Here is a 16,487-nt window from a genome sequence, read left to right as displayed (position 1 = left end):
ACATCCAGTTTCCAAAAACCGAGATATTTCCCCCCCCCCCCACCCCCCAGCCGCCAAAAAAAAGCAAGATGGATGACAAAGCCAGTGCTCGCAAATATCTTGATTTCTTGTCCGACCTTAACGTTGGCGGATCCAGAGCATCAGATAAGGGGGTGGGGAAGGGCCATCTTCCTAAGTTCGTGACGCCTTGCTCGACCATTTTTGGTGTCCCTGAGTTGTGATGTACTGAAAAACTGTTTTGTGAATCGTGATTGAAGTGAATTCCGTGAAACCGGAACTGCCGAAATCCTCGATATGTTTTAAAGATCAGTTTAAGAAAATAAATCGTTAATCTTAACTAGCATCTGGCGGCTTGATTAAACTTTACTTTCGAGTCTTAATTTTCAGTAACTTCACACTTCTGTGTGCTCATACCCACCGACAGCTGTTTTCCCTAGGGAATCATAGTCCTGCAGTGTTTTTCATAAGGTTCGTAAAAGCTCTAGTTAAATTGCTAAAATATAATCGAAGCACTCTGTTTTACAAAATGGGACTAACGTAACGTTTTTGACAGTCTTTACGACCTCTATGTTTGAGAAGCGAGAAAACGGCGTTTCGTGTTGTTCGTGAAATGTTGATGAGACTCCCCCTTGCACCCCCTCTAAGATTCATAGGAAGCTGTGATAATAAGATGATCTTAAAACAGCGCAAATTAAAAAATACGCAAAGATGAATAGGACAACTGATCAAACGGTTTACATTCCCTGCAACTTTATTTGAAACGCGTGTTAGTTATTCTCAATACTTGACAAAGAGAATGACAGTAATATTAAGATCAGTTCATGTGTAGAGTAGCTTTAATACTTGTTACGTACTCAAAATTATCCAGTACAAGCATTTTTTTAATTCCCTTCTTTTTACTATTAAACATTTCCTTTTTAGTTTTTAAATAAATACGGATTGTGATTAGTTGCAAGAATAGATGCCAGAATTTCAAAAACAAATGAGATAGTGGAATTTTGACGATTTAACTGAAAGGGGAAGAATGAAACCGGTGGCTAACTGACCTGTTTGAGGTTTTGTTTGAGCTAACTGACCACTTTGGAAAAAGTCCGGAGTTATTTGGAAAAATGAAGAAATAAAATAAAATGACATCAATTTTTTCAAAAAATACGTTGTGATGAAAGGAGGAAGATTGAAGATTCTGCTCTTCAAATTTTCGATATTTGATTTAAATTTAGCGGTTTTCATTTTTCTCTTGTTTATAGGTTATGTTCAGTTTGTTCGTGTGTGTTTTTTAAAGGTTGCCACATTTGCTTCAAGCCCATCCGTAATTCTGCAAAGGATGTCCATAAGTTCCTTTTTAAACTGGAGGAATTTGCCAATTTGCAGCCCAAGAAATTGAGAACTTGCCTGGCTTTGAAGCATGCGGCTGTCATCGACTATATTTCTGTTCCGCGGTTTTTGTCATGTTTTGGGCCATTTTCAAGAATTGTGACAATCTTTTATCACCTCGCTATTAATTACTTCATGGTACAACTTTTTTGTTTCAACTTTTTGCAGATTTCACCTTCTACAACTAGTGCTTATAAAGTACCCTATTTCCTCGAATAAGCGCCAACGCTCTATATATTAAAAGCGCCCTCTCCGGAATAAGCGCCCACAATCAAGCAACCCTCTTGACTAAGCGCACCCCTCTCAAATAGTAGGGAGTACAAGAGGAATGCGACGATGTGCACATCATTGACGAGGATGATCTCGAGGACGATGAGATCGATATTTTATAAATATGTAGCGATACAATAGTGTGTAACGATAGACATTTAAATATTGACTTTACGTTTTCGCGGAAAATGGTGAAGTCTTTGATTTTCTATTAGAGATTAAGCCAAAATACAATCACAGTTCGTTGAAAGGAAAACTTAATTAGCGCCCTCCTTTTAGCCATCGCCTGGGCGCTTATTCGAGGAAATACCTTTCGAGAAAGGTACCTTAAAATTAAATATTACTATTATTTAATCCCAGCTCCTATTGCAAACGACTGGTAGTTATCTTATCTTAAAGCACAAGGCTCCAAGTAATATAATTCAAACAAGCCTTTTATGAAATTGAATGAAGTTGCAGATAACTGTACACCAGTGACCAAAACTATGTAACGTTTAACTGCTGCAAAATACTGTATATAATATAGTATTAGCATACCAAATGCCCTGTTTGAAACCATACATATTTAGCCAAGATCTGATTCCCTTTTGATTTTGAACAAATCATTAATTTACAAAATTACCCAAATAATTTTTCTTCAGAAGTTTGAGCTGTATCATTAAATTAATTACCCCTTCAGAATATGTCTTTGGAGAAAGATTATCTCACTTTTAACCACTTAAACCTTTATGGCAAAACTGCCGTGCTTAAGTTATATGAATAATATAGCAGATGCAAAATGCTTAACTGAAACTTTTCCATGACGTGCATCTACACTGTCACTTTCAACCTCACTCAGTCTAATTATCTGTTAGATTAATTATCCGCTAGATTAATATGTATGGTAAAACCATATTGCCTATATGCTGTGACTGACATATTATGTTTGTGGTCCGTGGGTATGTAGCTAGGACTCCATCTAGTGCTGGAATGGACATCCTGGTGCCCAGTGCCCTCTCATACCTGAAAAAATAATAAATTAATGAACTATATTTATTGACACAAACGTCTTTACCAACCAATGAATCTACATCATTCAGTAAAATAAATTAAAAACAACCCCAAAATAGCCCAGAACATGTATGAACCAATTTTATTTCCTAGTCAAAGTAATTTGATAGAAAAATCTGATTGCAGAGGGAAGTTTACTTGGAAATAAAGCAAGCATATTACAGTGGAAGCTTGATATAACAAACCTCTATACCACGAAGTCCTTGGTATAACAATTTTCTTTACCCAAGTAGTAGTAATATACATAAAAAGAACCTCCATATTGAAAAACCACATTATAGCGAACTTAGCCCTTTGTTATATCGAGGTTCCACTGTACTGCAACTTTCAGTATTTACAATGCCACTATTAGTGTAAACTTGTTGTTGCAGCAGCCATCATGAAGTTGACTCCCCTATAAAAATGACTGATGCTCATGCACTGCAACAATTTTGAAGGCTTCCTCTAAAAGACATCAGGATCTCCATTAATGGGTGTCTCAAACCCCTTTTTAACCCCTAAGACAGTACCAGTTAAAGGGGTACATGAAATAGGCCCCAAGTGATTCTGAATCACATGTTAAATTCTCCTACTGTAATAAGAGCAAACATAATGCATTTGGAAACAAAAATCTGTATATAATTGATCAAAGGCCTTAATGTGCCTTTTCCAGTCACCATGACTGCTATATTTCTGTGAATAGTACACTGCATCCCCATCAATTTTTAGGGAAGCCCCCGCTCACTGCTTTAATACTAAGAAAAAAAATGTATCGAATCACGGCTTTTCGAAGAGTACTCCGGCGGGGGTTGGGGGGGGGGGGGGTGGGGTTACTCTGGATTTCAAGTGACAAGGGTGATTGAAGGACTTTTTTGGGTTTAAAATTTTTCACTCAGGGCTTTTTTTGGGTGGCTTGATTTAAGTACCAATTGTTTCGGTTTTCTTTTAAAAAAATCTGAAGATTCATGGTAGTGCCCGCATATCCTGGCCACATAGTTCTGGTGATGTTTTTTTTCTAATGTTTTTATTTTCTGTGTGATATCATTTTATTTTTAATGCTTTCTGGAATTTTTTTAAGGCTCGAAAATTCAGCATGGGCTTTTTTTGGGTTTTGCCGTCTAATTTTCCACATAGCTTTGCAGTTCCTCCGTCAAAACTTTGCTACCATTTGATCATCCCCCGTTACTTCTAATCTGGAGTATCCCCCTGGGAAAGAGTCTCACACCAGAAGAGGAAGTTTGCTTGCTACTACTCACCACATAATCGGCACTGACCATAACCAGGATAATATGCTCCAGGAACACCTTGCATGTAATTACCATGCGCATGTTCCCTCTCAATATCAGCCCCACCACGATATCCAGCATGACCTCCATAGTTACCATAGTACCTGTGATGATCATAATATCTGTTGTAATTATTTCTCTGGTGGGTAGCAGCCGGACGTGTATCGGTCACTTGAACTCCACGGGTGTATGGTTGTTCCCGTGATCTTGAATGCCAAGGTTGATTTTGTGCCACCCTAGGGGCGGCATGTGCAGTGTGAGCTGGACCAGGCTGTTGTCCGTCGTTCTCATTCACAACAATAGGATGGCCCTGTGAACCAGGAGTTGCTCTAGCTGCAGCTGCTGTACAGTAAATCAATGGCAAAATTAGAATTGACTAAGTGACTTTATGGTAAATGTTAACACAGATCTATTGAAAGGTATGTTTTATTCAACATTAACCAAAATTGTGTAAACGGACGATAAGTCACAACGGACATATCTATCATTTAGGTATTTTTGTATCCCACAGATGTGTGAAATAACTCGTCTGATTAAAATGGCTCACTCAAACAAAATATATAACAAAAAATTTGTCTTTAATAATATACTGTTAACTAAACAAAACGCATTACCACTTTCTTCATAGTTTTGGCACAAAAATATTATCTTACTGACGGGAGACATCATCCAATATTTGTTATATAAGACACTGGTGACTGATCAGACTAAAAAGTGTGTTCACTGATTTGTGATCTCTGAAAAGAAACCACTGCCTATGACAACTTAAAGACATCTTGTGCTCCTTTCTATGATATTCAAACAACTTAAGGAAAAAAATTATTGGCTTATGCAGACACAATTAAGACCAACAAAAGGTTCCATGTACTCTGCTAAGGGAAGTCAGCTACTTCTCCCCCTTAATTGAAGAAATAAAAGATTCTTTTTAACCATGTTGATGGCTGGTTACTTAATTACCAGCCAGCTACTTAAGATTTTGACACCCTGAGGAGAGACCTACTTTATTGAGTGTTTTCCTGGACTTTGACCTTAGTGGTACCTCCTTAACACAAACCAGGTTGAGTCATTTCAAATATTTTTATTAACAAAGCAGGTTTGTTAGGTTACTACTGACCACCTTGAAGTATAAAGCAACCTTACAAGAGAGATCTGATGTGTTTTTGTTGATCAACCGAGTTGCTTCTTTATTGAAGCAACCCTATTGACCAAAAAACAATGCAAAATAAACACAGCCTTCTCTCTTCTCATAATCCATAGTCTTCATAGTTGGCCCAATCTGTGACACTTTTTATTTGTTAAAAAAATACATCTGAATTAAAAGCAAGCTGCTGAACTTTCCAGATCCATCAGTGAAACCAGACATTTGTCAACATGGAATTCTACTTATTTCCTTTATAGGCCATAAAATTTTTTCCATTTTGGTATTTAAAATTAGCTATTAAAAAAATAAATTTTTAAATTTATTTATTTTTAGTGTGTATCCATTCTTTTACTTTTAGCAATACTTGTTTAAAAAGAGGAAACAGGATTTCTGTCTGAATCAGAGAAGGCTATTAAGTTAGCCACAATCACAATTTTGCAACAAGTCTGCCCATTATCAAAAAAGCATTACCATTATGGGCACTAGTTAACTCCTTAATTATCGTTTATTTAAAGACTTAACCTACTGTAACAGATTCTTCAGCCTTTAATAATGTTCATTCCATGCACTTAGCAGGCTTCAGCTTCTCAACACAAGATTAACACCGGAAATTACTGAACAGTGCCTTGTTTTCAAACTTAAGTGCTCAAAACACACAGATTTCTATATGGCTGTTGAACAATGATGTGCAATAATGAACGACTGCTTGCAAATTGGTACCCGATAAATTATTTATCAGGTAACAAATTACAAGCAGTTGTACATTATGTACACGTACCGGTATATAGTTTTACAAGCTAATAATAAAACTCAGACCTACTGGAAGCAGTCAGCTCAACAAAACTGAAAAACGATTATTCTTGGGAAGCAGTAAAATGTACACCAATATATGACAAACATTAATGAACTGCTGCCCATAAAAAAAGTGCAGTTAAATGACAACTTAAACCAGGCAAGTGATACTTTAAAAACTCAATGTATATACAGTCCTTTATTAAATAAATAAAAATATAGAGAACAGAGGTTTTAATCTTGAAGGAAAAAAGGGTAAAAAGGTCATGCCAACGAGAATCAAAAAAAATATTCTGTAACATGACAGTTACCAGCAAGCAGCACTTTCAACTTCCTTGAAGGAAACCTGCAACGTTTTTCAGTCAGGCTGTCAGAAGTAGCCATCTGACAGTCACAGAGATGTTGATCTATTAATTTTCCTTAACCTTTAGTCAAAACAGTAGGTTCCTTATATTCAATGGGGTGTAAAGTATTTCTCATTGCACAACTGGCCCTGCCAACAATAAACCAAAATTTGCCAGGTTTGAAAAGTTTCTAAGTACAAGACATCTGCAATGGCATAAGAATAAATAATATAGATCTACATTTCTGATCAGTTATTTACCAGTAAGCTAAGCCACATGCAATGTTGGAAGACTATTACTGTTACTTGAGAAGCTCTTACACTGTACACATGGGTAGACCTTTAATGTCATCCAACACACCAAATTGTTTATTTTACAACCAAATCCACAGGACTTTTTCAGGGTTCATACTCTTTTGAGGTCTTCAAATTCCATGACTTTCATGACTATTTCCATGACTTTTTCAAGTTTTCCATGACCTAATGTTTAGCTGTCACTTTCGAAAATTTTCAAAACGTTCCTTGTTTTAGCATATTTTTTTATTTTAAACAGTTTAACAGACACAATTACTCCTCTTGATGTTAAATCTTCCTTGCTTTGTCATCTGCAGTGACTAATCTATCAAACAGAGCTTTCATTTTCCAAGACCTTCAAGTACCGACAATTAAATTCCATGACTTTCCAGGTTTTCCATGACCTGTACGAACCCTGTTTTCAGCTGTTCACAAAAGTTCACTTGGACCCACTCAGGTCTAAAAAAAAATATTGCCTATTCGACAAATAGCCCTCACATGTTGCTTGCCCATGGCCATTGCTTACTTGATTTAGTCAATGATTCATGACTTGCCTGCACACTTACTTCCTAAGCAAGACAGCATAAAAAGTTACTTGCCCAGCAAGAAAATCTACTTGTAATGGACGACAGGATGAGACTTTTTTCGAGCCCTACTGATTAAATCATTTTGTTAGACTTATTTCATCTTTCAGTTACTCAAAAATTGCAGTGCAGAAATTTGCTTACACAAAAATGTGAAGAGATTAAAAACACTATCATTAGCAATGCATGATTTCAATGATTGACTTCAGACTATTAATTTAAAGATTCTTACATTATTTTGGCAAAATGGTGGGTTTGATTTTGTTGAATTTCTTACTTACCAATGCTACAAATTGTAAGTCAAAGCTTTTGGAACAGCCAGTGCGTATTTTTTCTCGTATACAAATCTTCACTGAATGGGTTTCATCTCAGAATGACAGTACAGCGAAAAGCCACAAATAGTTTCTCCTTCAATTTCACTTACGTCCGCAATACTCGCATTAAGTTGAAAAAAGGCATTCACTGTTTCTTTAATATCGCTGCCAGTTGTGTTCGGTAAGGACTTCGGCAACAAAACTAGAAGTATACTCAATATTGAAGAAACTGGTCAGTAGACATAGTTGAAAACACTACTTGTATTTGTAATCAATCTGTCAAAGACCAGATATTTTCTATTTCCGTGTGTTAAATCAGTGTAATATTCTCGCACATTGAGGAAATTGCTCATGACAGTAGCTAAGAAAATTTCTGCTTGTAACTTCATTCGGCCTACTCCCTAAAGGATTTCAGCAGGATTCACGTTCTGATGAGGGTAAATTCACTGCAACTTCTCATTTTTCTTTCTTCGGTCTTAAAATTGAAGTTACTGCATTCAGAGAAAACACTTTATAGGTAAGCGGATATTTTCTCTTCTCGGCTGGATTGGATCACTACCTTTCCCTCTCATAGTTGGGTACACCTAGTCATAGGCAAGGTTGACTAGTCGAAGAAAGGGGGATCACTTATCCATCAATGACGATCACATTTTGCACCATATTACCTCTTAGTTTTAAGTGTTGCCTTTCTTGGCTGACTGTCTGCCGCCTTGTCTTGGTCTCCTCATCCATAGATTCCACCATTTTGGCAATGGCGTTATCAAGAACAAGAGACCTGACTGGTTTTCCTGTTATGGTCTGGCGACAAATGGGACAGCTGTTCTTCTTCAAGAGCCAGGTTTGCAAACAGTACTCACAGAAGGAGTGAGCACATGTTAAAGTGGTAGAATTAATAAAAAGATCTTGACAAATGATGCATGTAAACTCATCCTCCATCTGCTCAATTACAGTTTTTCTTGTCTCCATTTCAACTCTTTTCGTTTCTTCTTGCTGTTTAAGAAGCTCTTCATTTTTAGACTCAACAATCTGTCGTAGCTCCTGAAGTGTGGATTCCATTCTTATTTCATTCGCTTCTAAATCCAGTAAGCGAGCCTGAGAGGCCTTATAGTTTTCCAGTTCTGTATGTAACAGATTCTGTTGAGCTTCCTTCTCAGAAATAACTTTTTCCAGAGATAGTTTTTGCTGAGTCAGCTGATTTTCAAGTTGTTTGTCTTTTTCCTCTAATTTTCTGTTTAATTCCTCCTGTAACTGAGCTTCAACCAGCTCTTTTTCAGCCATAAGACTTTCCTTTTGCTTCCTCAACTGCTCATTTAGCTGTTCTTCCTTCTCTGTCAACTTTTCTGCAAAAAGAGTCTTCAGAGCACTTTCCAGTTCTTCCTTTTCATTCTCTAGGGCAGCTTTCTGCTCCAAGAGTTTGGCTTGCATGTCTTTTTCTGTCTTCTCCAACTGCTGAACAACGTCAGCATGACATTTCTCTTTGTCTTCTAGAGAAGACTTCAATCTCTTAATCTTTTCCTCAGCAACACCAATAGCTTCACGCACAACAGGATGATCTGCAGTTACCGACACGTTGACACTTTCACTCAAAATTTTTCTTTGTTTAACTCTGTTTGTTGAAGGTGTCTCCGCATGGGATCTTTTCTTGCCTCTCCCAGCATGCTCAAAGACATACTCAAACTCTGGTGGATTTGGGTCTATTCCTACACCAAAGGCAATCCTATCCCCAGGTTCAATCATGTGACGCAAACTCGGCTGAATTCTACTGCCATTGACATATACTCCATTTAAACTCTGCAATGCAGAAGACAGAACAATAGACTTATTTATTCCTACAGTGCATATGTTTTCATTTGGTCAATTGGACCTGTTATAAAACAAAGTGAGTGTAGAGAAAACATGAAGGCTTTTCCGTAGGACTAAGACATTTTTATCCTACACATGATGCAGGAAACAAGGTGTCCTGCAGTTAAGAGGGTGTTTAGAGGGTGTTTATTGCACTCTATGACAACTGACTTCAATTTTACCCTTGTTTTCAAGACAAACAGAAGGCAATTTGGAAGGAGAGACAAATTACACGCAGTATTGTGGCTCTTTTTGACTATCAGAGTGATCCAAAGTTTCACTCTGAAGTACAAAAGTACAAATTTTATTTAAATGTGAACAAAACAGAGGTTGAAATTCCTGGTTCATCACTAAAAGTAAGCTTAGATAAATAATTAGTAGCATATTTCGACAAAAACTTAGAGAAGAAACATTAAAAAAGTAGAACATAAGAGATTTCACCTTCAAACCAAAACGTGATCAACACAAAATTTTGGTACATGTAAGATAGGACAAACCCAGTTTGAATACATTCGTGCGATAATGTGATACGCTATTTGAACAAAAACCTCCAAGACCCCAACTCGTTTTCAGCTCTACAAACAGGATTTAGAAGACAATTTACACTGCGCGAAACACACTTATTAGCAAGTGAAATTTCCATTAAGGTGGTCTTTTGTTAGTTATCCAACCAGCTGCTTACTTAGCATGGGTTTCAACATGATGAATATTCATAAATGGAGAACAATAATATCAACAAACTTTACCATTGCACTGCTACAAATTAAAAATGCTTAAAATAAAAGGCAACTTCTTACATATTAGACTTCAAAGCTCTTTGGGTTGTTAGGTAAAACCTTATTCATACGTTTTCTTTAAGATATACCCAAGAAGAGACGAAAATAACTGCGCTTTCTTACCTCATGGTCAACTATCGTCCATTTGCCCGCCGAAAAAGAAATCGTTGCATGTCTGCGAGAAATCATCAGTGGTGTTGTTTTCGACAATAAACGAACATTTGTTTCCTTAGAAATAATTCTACCAAAGGTTATTGCTTTGTTTGGCAAAAGTAAGACGCTATTTGGACAAAAGGAATCCTTTTCTCCGCTTACAGGAACTGTTTTCCTGAGACAAGCCTCGTACGCCATAACCGCTTGGGCGAGCTGCTTGTTGGGCTGTTTACCTAATGACGCAACAATGCGCATGCTCGAACAACAGGACTACTTAGCGGGTAGGCGACAGTCAAATTCGCACCCTTCCCGAGTAGAGCAGTACAGGGCCAGGATTAGACTCCTTTAGACCATGCTAGGACTGTAGTTATTTTGATTTTCACTTAAAAATCAGTTTTATGATGTATTCGTATTTCTTTAAATAAATTTTGTGTTTCAGGAGTCTTAGAACTCAGGAAAGGCCAGGAAAAGTACATCCCCCTACGACCCACAAGCAGGGTAGTTAGCCAGGACGGTGGGGTATTTATGGGCAAATGTTTAAAACTCCTGATTTTTGGTAACTTTTCCCAAGGAAAAGCTCCTTGCCCCTAGCTGCCACGGAGTTTTCGAGAATGAGAAGAGGAAAAGAAGAAAAGAACTACCCTTTCCTACCCTCCCATCCCTTAGTATATTTTCGACGTAATTTTCAAATCCGTCCCTTATGAGGTGCGGAGTTGTGCAGAGGGAACAGTGCCTCCCGCTCCCACGTTCCTTCCTTTGAAGCGTTTTGTTAACACTTCATCTCTTGGTAACTGCGAAAATCGAGGAGGGTCTTCCTTGCTTCAAAAGCACTTTGACAATTTCAGTGAAATGCCGACAAGACGTGGTATTTTATTGTCAGATTCATGGAGTAATCTTTGTAGGAAAGAGGTCGACAGTCCATGGTCATGGATTGTTTGCTGCTGTGCCACTATCATTGTCGGGCTGTTTTTTGGGATGACGCTGAATTTTGGAATTCTTTTTCCAGTGTTGATGAATTATTTTCAAGAAACACGTGAGAGAACAGGCAAGTTGTAAGACTGAAGACCCCTTATACTTGTGTTTCTGCCAATATCTGAAAGGAGACCTCCTGTTTAAATCAGGTGGTTGTCCTGTGTAAAATTCAAGTGCGAATAAGTGACCTCTGTAACTACATTAAACCCCCGGTAAATCGAACTCTGAAGGGAAACGACAAACAGTTCGACTTAGCGCGTAATTCGAGTTATCGGAGTAAATTTCAGTGAAATTTTGATCAAGGGAAAGGAAATTTAGTTTGAGTTAGCGGGGAATTCGAGTTATCCGAGTTCGAGTTATGGAGGTTCTACTATATTCCCGGGGTATCCAATCGATGGAATCGATAACCGATGACAATTGGTATCAAGCAATACCAATCGATATTGATAGGCTCTAATCGATGACCAATCATTGGCGAAGATTCATGTGGTTATCAATTGGTATCGATTTTCAATAACAATCGATAGATAAATAACTGATATCAATAATTGATAATTTAAGAGAAATGTGTTTACAATTACTGCATATGTGTTTATGTGCCAATTCTGTCAATCTGCAACCAATTGATACCAATTATTGGTATCAATTGGTTGCAGATTGACAGAATTGGCACATAAACACATATGCAGTAATTGTAAACACATTTCTCTTAAATGCTTTTAACGTCAACAAGAGAACAATACTCTCGCCTTTCTCTTCAATGCCCTGTCCACAGTATCCTTTTCGCATTGACAAATCAAAAGTTTGTTCCCGTTCTTGCCTCCTGTCCACTCGAATCCCATGAAAACAGCATTAACCGAAACCAGAAACGTCTGAAGTTTGAAAATGCTATCAAAAGTGGAAAACTATTTAACATGTCAGCACATGGACCAATACTACAGACTTCAAAAAACAGAAAGTGGTTGCATCGTGCCTTCACAGAAAAATTCTGTTGAAAGAAGTTGTATTTTGGCAAACAATGAAATTGACAACAACAGCAGCATTTTTATGTTGTAAGGGTCCAAGCCTGACTTGCCTCCCGTACTTTGCACTCCTTGTACTTTTCCTCCCCTAACCCCTTTCTTTGATTTCAAAATATGAAGCATTGTTGCATAATTTCCCTCTATTTTTCCCGCTTCCCACCCTGTTAGAACTCCCAACTCCTGCTCTTTCCTCTCTGTCTCCTCGTGTGCCACTCCTGCCCCCTATTCTTCTAAACTCCCACCCCCTGTCCTCTCCCACTAATATTGACACTTCTATAAGGACAGACACTTGTTGTTACTCCCAACAGTTTCTGCGTTAAAGAGACATTACTGTTGTTCTTTACTGGTCACAGAGATTTAAAAAGTGTTTTTCTTTCACAGCCTGGGTTGGCTCTGTTGGAATAGCTTGTATATTTGCCCTTGGACCTGTCACCAGCATGTTGGTTAATCGATTTGGCTGCCGTCGAACAGCTCTGACAGGAGCAATAACATGCATCGCCAGCTTACTACTGTCATCTCTTCCATCAAGTATTGCTCTTATGTATGTGACCTACAGTATTCCATTTGGGTTTGGCAGTAGCTGCCTCTTTGTTTCCAGTTATGTGGTGATCTCCTTGTACTTTGATAAGAGGAAGGCCATAGCAACTGGAATTGTGGCCTCAGGAACTGGAACAGGAGTGTTAGTTGTTGCACCGCTCCTTCAAGCCTTACTAGATAATTATGATTGGAGAAAAACGTATCGCATCATGGCAGGAATCTTTTCAGTTGTTTGTTTATTGTGTTTGACTTTTGATCCTGCGGTACTGAAGAGAAAAGTGAAAGAAACAGAACAGGATGGGGAAGGAGAAACAGAAAATTTAGCGATGAATCATGCAAAAAATGATGGTAAAGAAGAAATACAGAAAAAATGGCTGAATTTCTCTATATTCAAGGAAAAGACATTTGTTGTATTAACACTAGCTTACACAGTAGCATTTTTGGGACAACATGCTCCAAGATTACATTTGGTAAGTAAAAGTCTACTTGCACTCTATAACTCTAAGCTTACAAGTGCCAGGGGTGTATAGAAAAAAGCTGTTAGTGACTTGTGATAAACTGCTAGATTCTCTTTTTAAATTGCCCTTTTTTACTTGTGAAACAAAAAGTGAATTTGACATCAGGGACATTTTTCATTAACCAAAAATGCTGGAAATTTTATTTTGATGGATTATTTGTCTATCGCGGTAAGAACGTGTTCCATTTGACACAAGTTCCATGCATTCTCTCCTCAAAATGACAGCACTCGAACAGGGTCAGCAATTATAATCCCCGCTAAACTTAATGAGGTTCAACTACAAACTCCATGACTATGAAAGACTTAAAGAAAGATTTTTTGGTCCTGACAGCACAATTATAATGAACAACAAGCGGCAGAAGAGATCAGACTCAGAAGTAAAACTGATTTCTTTTTCAGGGTTGTCAAAAGTAGCTGGCTGCTGGCGAAAATTGCCGCCTACTCAGTTAGTATCTGCTGGCTACTCTGCTTGGCATTTCTTTACAGATGATGTTTTTTAAAAAAAATATCCCTGGACTGGCCGCTTACTTTGACAACTCAGCCGTCTACCTCAAAATTTTCTGAAAACCCTGTCTTTTGTTTTCTGTTAATTTAAGTTTGTTCTTCCACATCTCTGGCCATCTCTTATGGTGGTAAAGTGGGTGGGGGTGAGTACCCATCATGCATCACTTTTTAAAAACCGCTTATAAATTAAATTATTAGTTCATCCAGTCCATCCAAATATTTTCTGTGACGACTGAAGTTGACTGCAAAGGGTTTGTGTGAAACGGCGGAGTCCTTGCATTAATGTGTCTCAGTGCATATAGAATTGTAGGGAGTAGTGACAATAGTACAACTGACGACATTTTCCAATGATAATTTTGCAGGTGAAATTTGCTGAAGATCTAGGGATATCAGCTGACTCTGCATCAAGGCTGTTTATTTATATTGGCATCACAACATTCATCAGTCGCCTGCTCAGTGGAATTCTTTGCAACATGCGTTGTGTAAACTCATTTTATGTGTTCATGTTTGGTTTCATTCTAGATGGCTCATCGGTTATCTTTCTTTCCCAAGCTAAGAACTATGGACATCTCATCGTATTCTCCTTTCTTTATGGTCTGGCAGATGGTTTTGTCATAGGTACCTTTAATATTTTAATACTCTACTGTGTGGAGCCAAGCAAGAGGGCATCAGCGTTTGGTGTAAGCGCACTGTTTTATGGAATTACTACAGCAACTGGCCCTCCATTGGCAGGTACTTAGAACAAAATAATGCTTCTGATTGGATAGTCTGCAAAAGAGCTTTATTGTTAGGTTGGTCGACATGGGCGATGGATTAGGGCTGGGCCACCCTGCCCCCTTTTTCTGTGAATGGCAACACAAGTGTTCTCCCCCTTTCTGAATTTTCTTGCCCACCCGTGGCATGGGGTGGTTAAGTCAGTCTGTGAAACAGCACTGAAATCCTTGTTCTGGGCCCTCAGCTGTGTACCAGGATTTGAGTACGCACCATGATTGGCCTATTAAATAAGCCATTGTTGGTTTGCCAATCAAGATGAAAGGAAAAATTCGAAACACATTTCCGGTAATTCGTTGAATCCGTTGAGGGTTATAAACAAGGATATCGGTGCTGCTTCAGGGCGCAGACGTTACTAACCAGTGGCGGATCCAGGAGAGGGGCCCAGGGGGCTCACACCTTCCCTTATTTTTAGACCAAACTGAGGCCTGAAGGCCCCCCCTTATAAAGACCTTAAGATTCGAGGACGAGACGAACGACTACGACTACGAGATTTGACTTGAAGCTTTTTTGCGTATACTAATAAAATAGACACTGACACCCCGGAAAGCTTCATTGTCCTTTTTTTTCACCTGATTGGTCAATGAAGATATTACATTGGCACAACGCCGACCAAAACGCACTACTCTCGGCTAGAGCCTTTACAGTCAATAACATCACGGCTTGACTGGTAGGAGCCCATACCATCACGACTTACTGATTGACCAATCACGTCAATAGATCAAAGATACATGCTTTGACCTGTTGACAACTTGCGCAGGCACAAGTTTTTTGTATTTAAAACTACTGACCACACCGTGGAGCATTTGCAGCTATCTTGAGACAAAATAATAATTGCCCGGGGGACTGAACACGCTTGGGATCGACTGAGCCATATTAGAACTATTTTGACAATCAATACTTCTCTTTTGTACTTGTAGGTTTTATGGCGGATCGTCTGAACACTTACGTACCATCTTTTATCTTGTGTGCGGTTGTAGAATTTCTTGCTGCGGCCTTGCTTTTTGTTATTATTTGTGCTAAAGAAACATCAAGAAGTCGCTGGCCTATAGATTGTAATCAAGGTGACAGTCAACTCTGTGAAGTAGAGGATAACAATGAGGGTGTTACTAATGGACAACACAGTAAAGTTGGGTTGCCTGGCGAGACCGCAGGAAAGGAGTGAATTAATGCTGCCCTCAAGAATCAGCTTTGGAATCCCTTTTGTCAGCGGTGTCTTTCAAAAGGATCAACGTCATTCTGATTTATCCATTTATGTCGACAGTCATGAAATCTGCGAAAACAGAACACATCCGAGCAAGCTCAAGGATAGCGAGTCAGTCAAAGGCTGTGGACTGTTGCGAAACGTGATTCTGCCCTACAATCACGGACAACAGTCATGGGCCAAATTTGCATTTGTGGAGCTTTCTTTAAATCGCACATGCCCAACCCTTCCCCCCTCCCACCGCTCAAGTCAACTTTTTAAGGCTTGAATAACTACAGATAGCATAACTTGATTTTTTTCTATAACATGTTGTACTCTAGTTACTGTTTACTGCACTTGCAAAATAGCGAAAGAAGCTTCCAGAATTTTGCTTTAGGGTACAACACGATTTCCATGCAACACTGCGCTGCAGCTCGTTTCGTTTTAGAACAGTGATTTCTCTACGACTGTACTTACTTGGTGACTGAGATGTACCATGTTGAATGCTACTGTATGTTCAGTAAGTGTAATTCCCGTGGGTTGCCCCCCCCCCCCCCCCCCGCCCATCCTGGGGCAAGCCAATGATAGGTGCATTTAAGCTATCTAAATAGGTATATTTTGTGGTGAAATATTGAAAATGGAACGACGTTAACGGCTTCTAGAAGAATTGGGGAAAGCCCCAGCCCCGGGAAGTGGTTTTCTGTCAAATCCCCACCACCTGGACCGAAAAGATGACAAATGCCCAACAAATGCCCTGGAGGCGATGGACACACTTGTAATTGA

At 38.7% G+C, this 16,487-nt stretch overlaps 2 protein-coding genes across 3 annotated transcripts; one reads left to right on the top strand and one right to left on the bottom strand.

Annotated features, from left to right (window-relative positions):
* Positions 1-739: 739 nt before the first annotated feature.
* On the bottom strand, positions 740-10,411 carry LOC140943070 (E3 ubiquitin-protein ligase RNF8-like). The gene is made up of 4 exons (XM_073392123.1): positions 10,169-10,411; positions 8,093-9,218; positions 3,930-4,301; positions 740-2,646 (listed from the first exon to the last, which is right to left on the bottom strand). Exons 1-4 carry the CDS (start codon positions 10,394-10,396, stop codon positions 2,603-2,605), a joined length of 1,770 nt encoding a protein of 589 aa, XP_073248224.1. The 5' UTR covers positions 10,397-10,411; the 3' UTR covers positions 740-2,602.
* A 647-nt stretch (positions 10,412-11,058) lies between these two features.
* LOC140943083 (monocarboxylate transporter 3-like) lies at positions 11,059-16,129 on the top strand. 2 transcript variants are annotated; one of them, XM_073392139.1, is made up of 4 exons: positions 11,059-11,243; positions 12,574-13,199; positions 14,113-14,482; positions 15,442-16,128. In XM_073392139.1, the coding sequence occupies exons 1-4, from the start codon at positions 11,174-11,176 to the stop codon at positions 15,684-15,686; spliced, it is 1,311 nt and encodes a 436-aa protein (XP_073248240.1). In that variant the 5' UTR covers positions 11,059-11,173; the 3' UTR covers positions 15,687-16,128. The 2 variants fall into 2 exon arrangements, with proteins under 2 accessions (XP_073248240.1, XP_073248241.1); XM_073392140.1 differs by lacking the exon at positions 11,059-11,243 and adding an exon at positions 11,830-11,864 and having other exon boundaries at positions 15,442-16,129.
* The last annotated feature ends 358 nt before the right edge of the window (positions 16,130-16,487 follow it).

Source organism: Porites lutea, chromosome 7 (genome assembly GCF_958299795.1).
Source record: "Porites lutea chromosome 7, jaPorLute2.1, whole genome shotgun sequence".
NCBI lineage: Eukaryota > Metazoa > Cnidaria > Anthozoa > Scleractinia > Poritidae > Porites > Porites lutea.
Note: the sequence above shows the minus strand (reverse complement) of the source record. Positions and strands in the feature narration are given on the sequence as shown.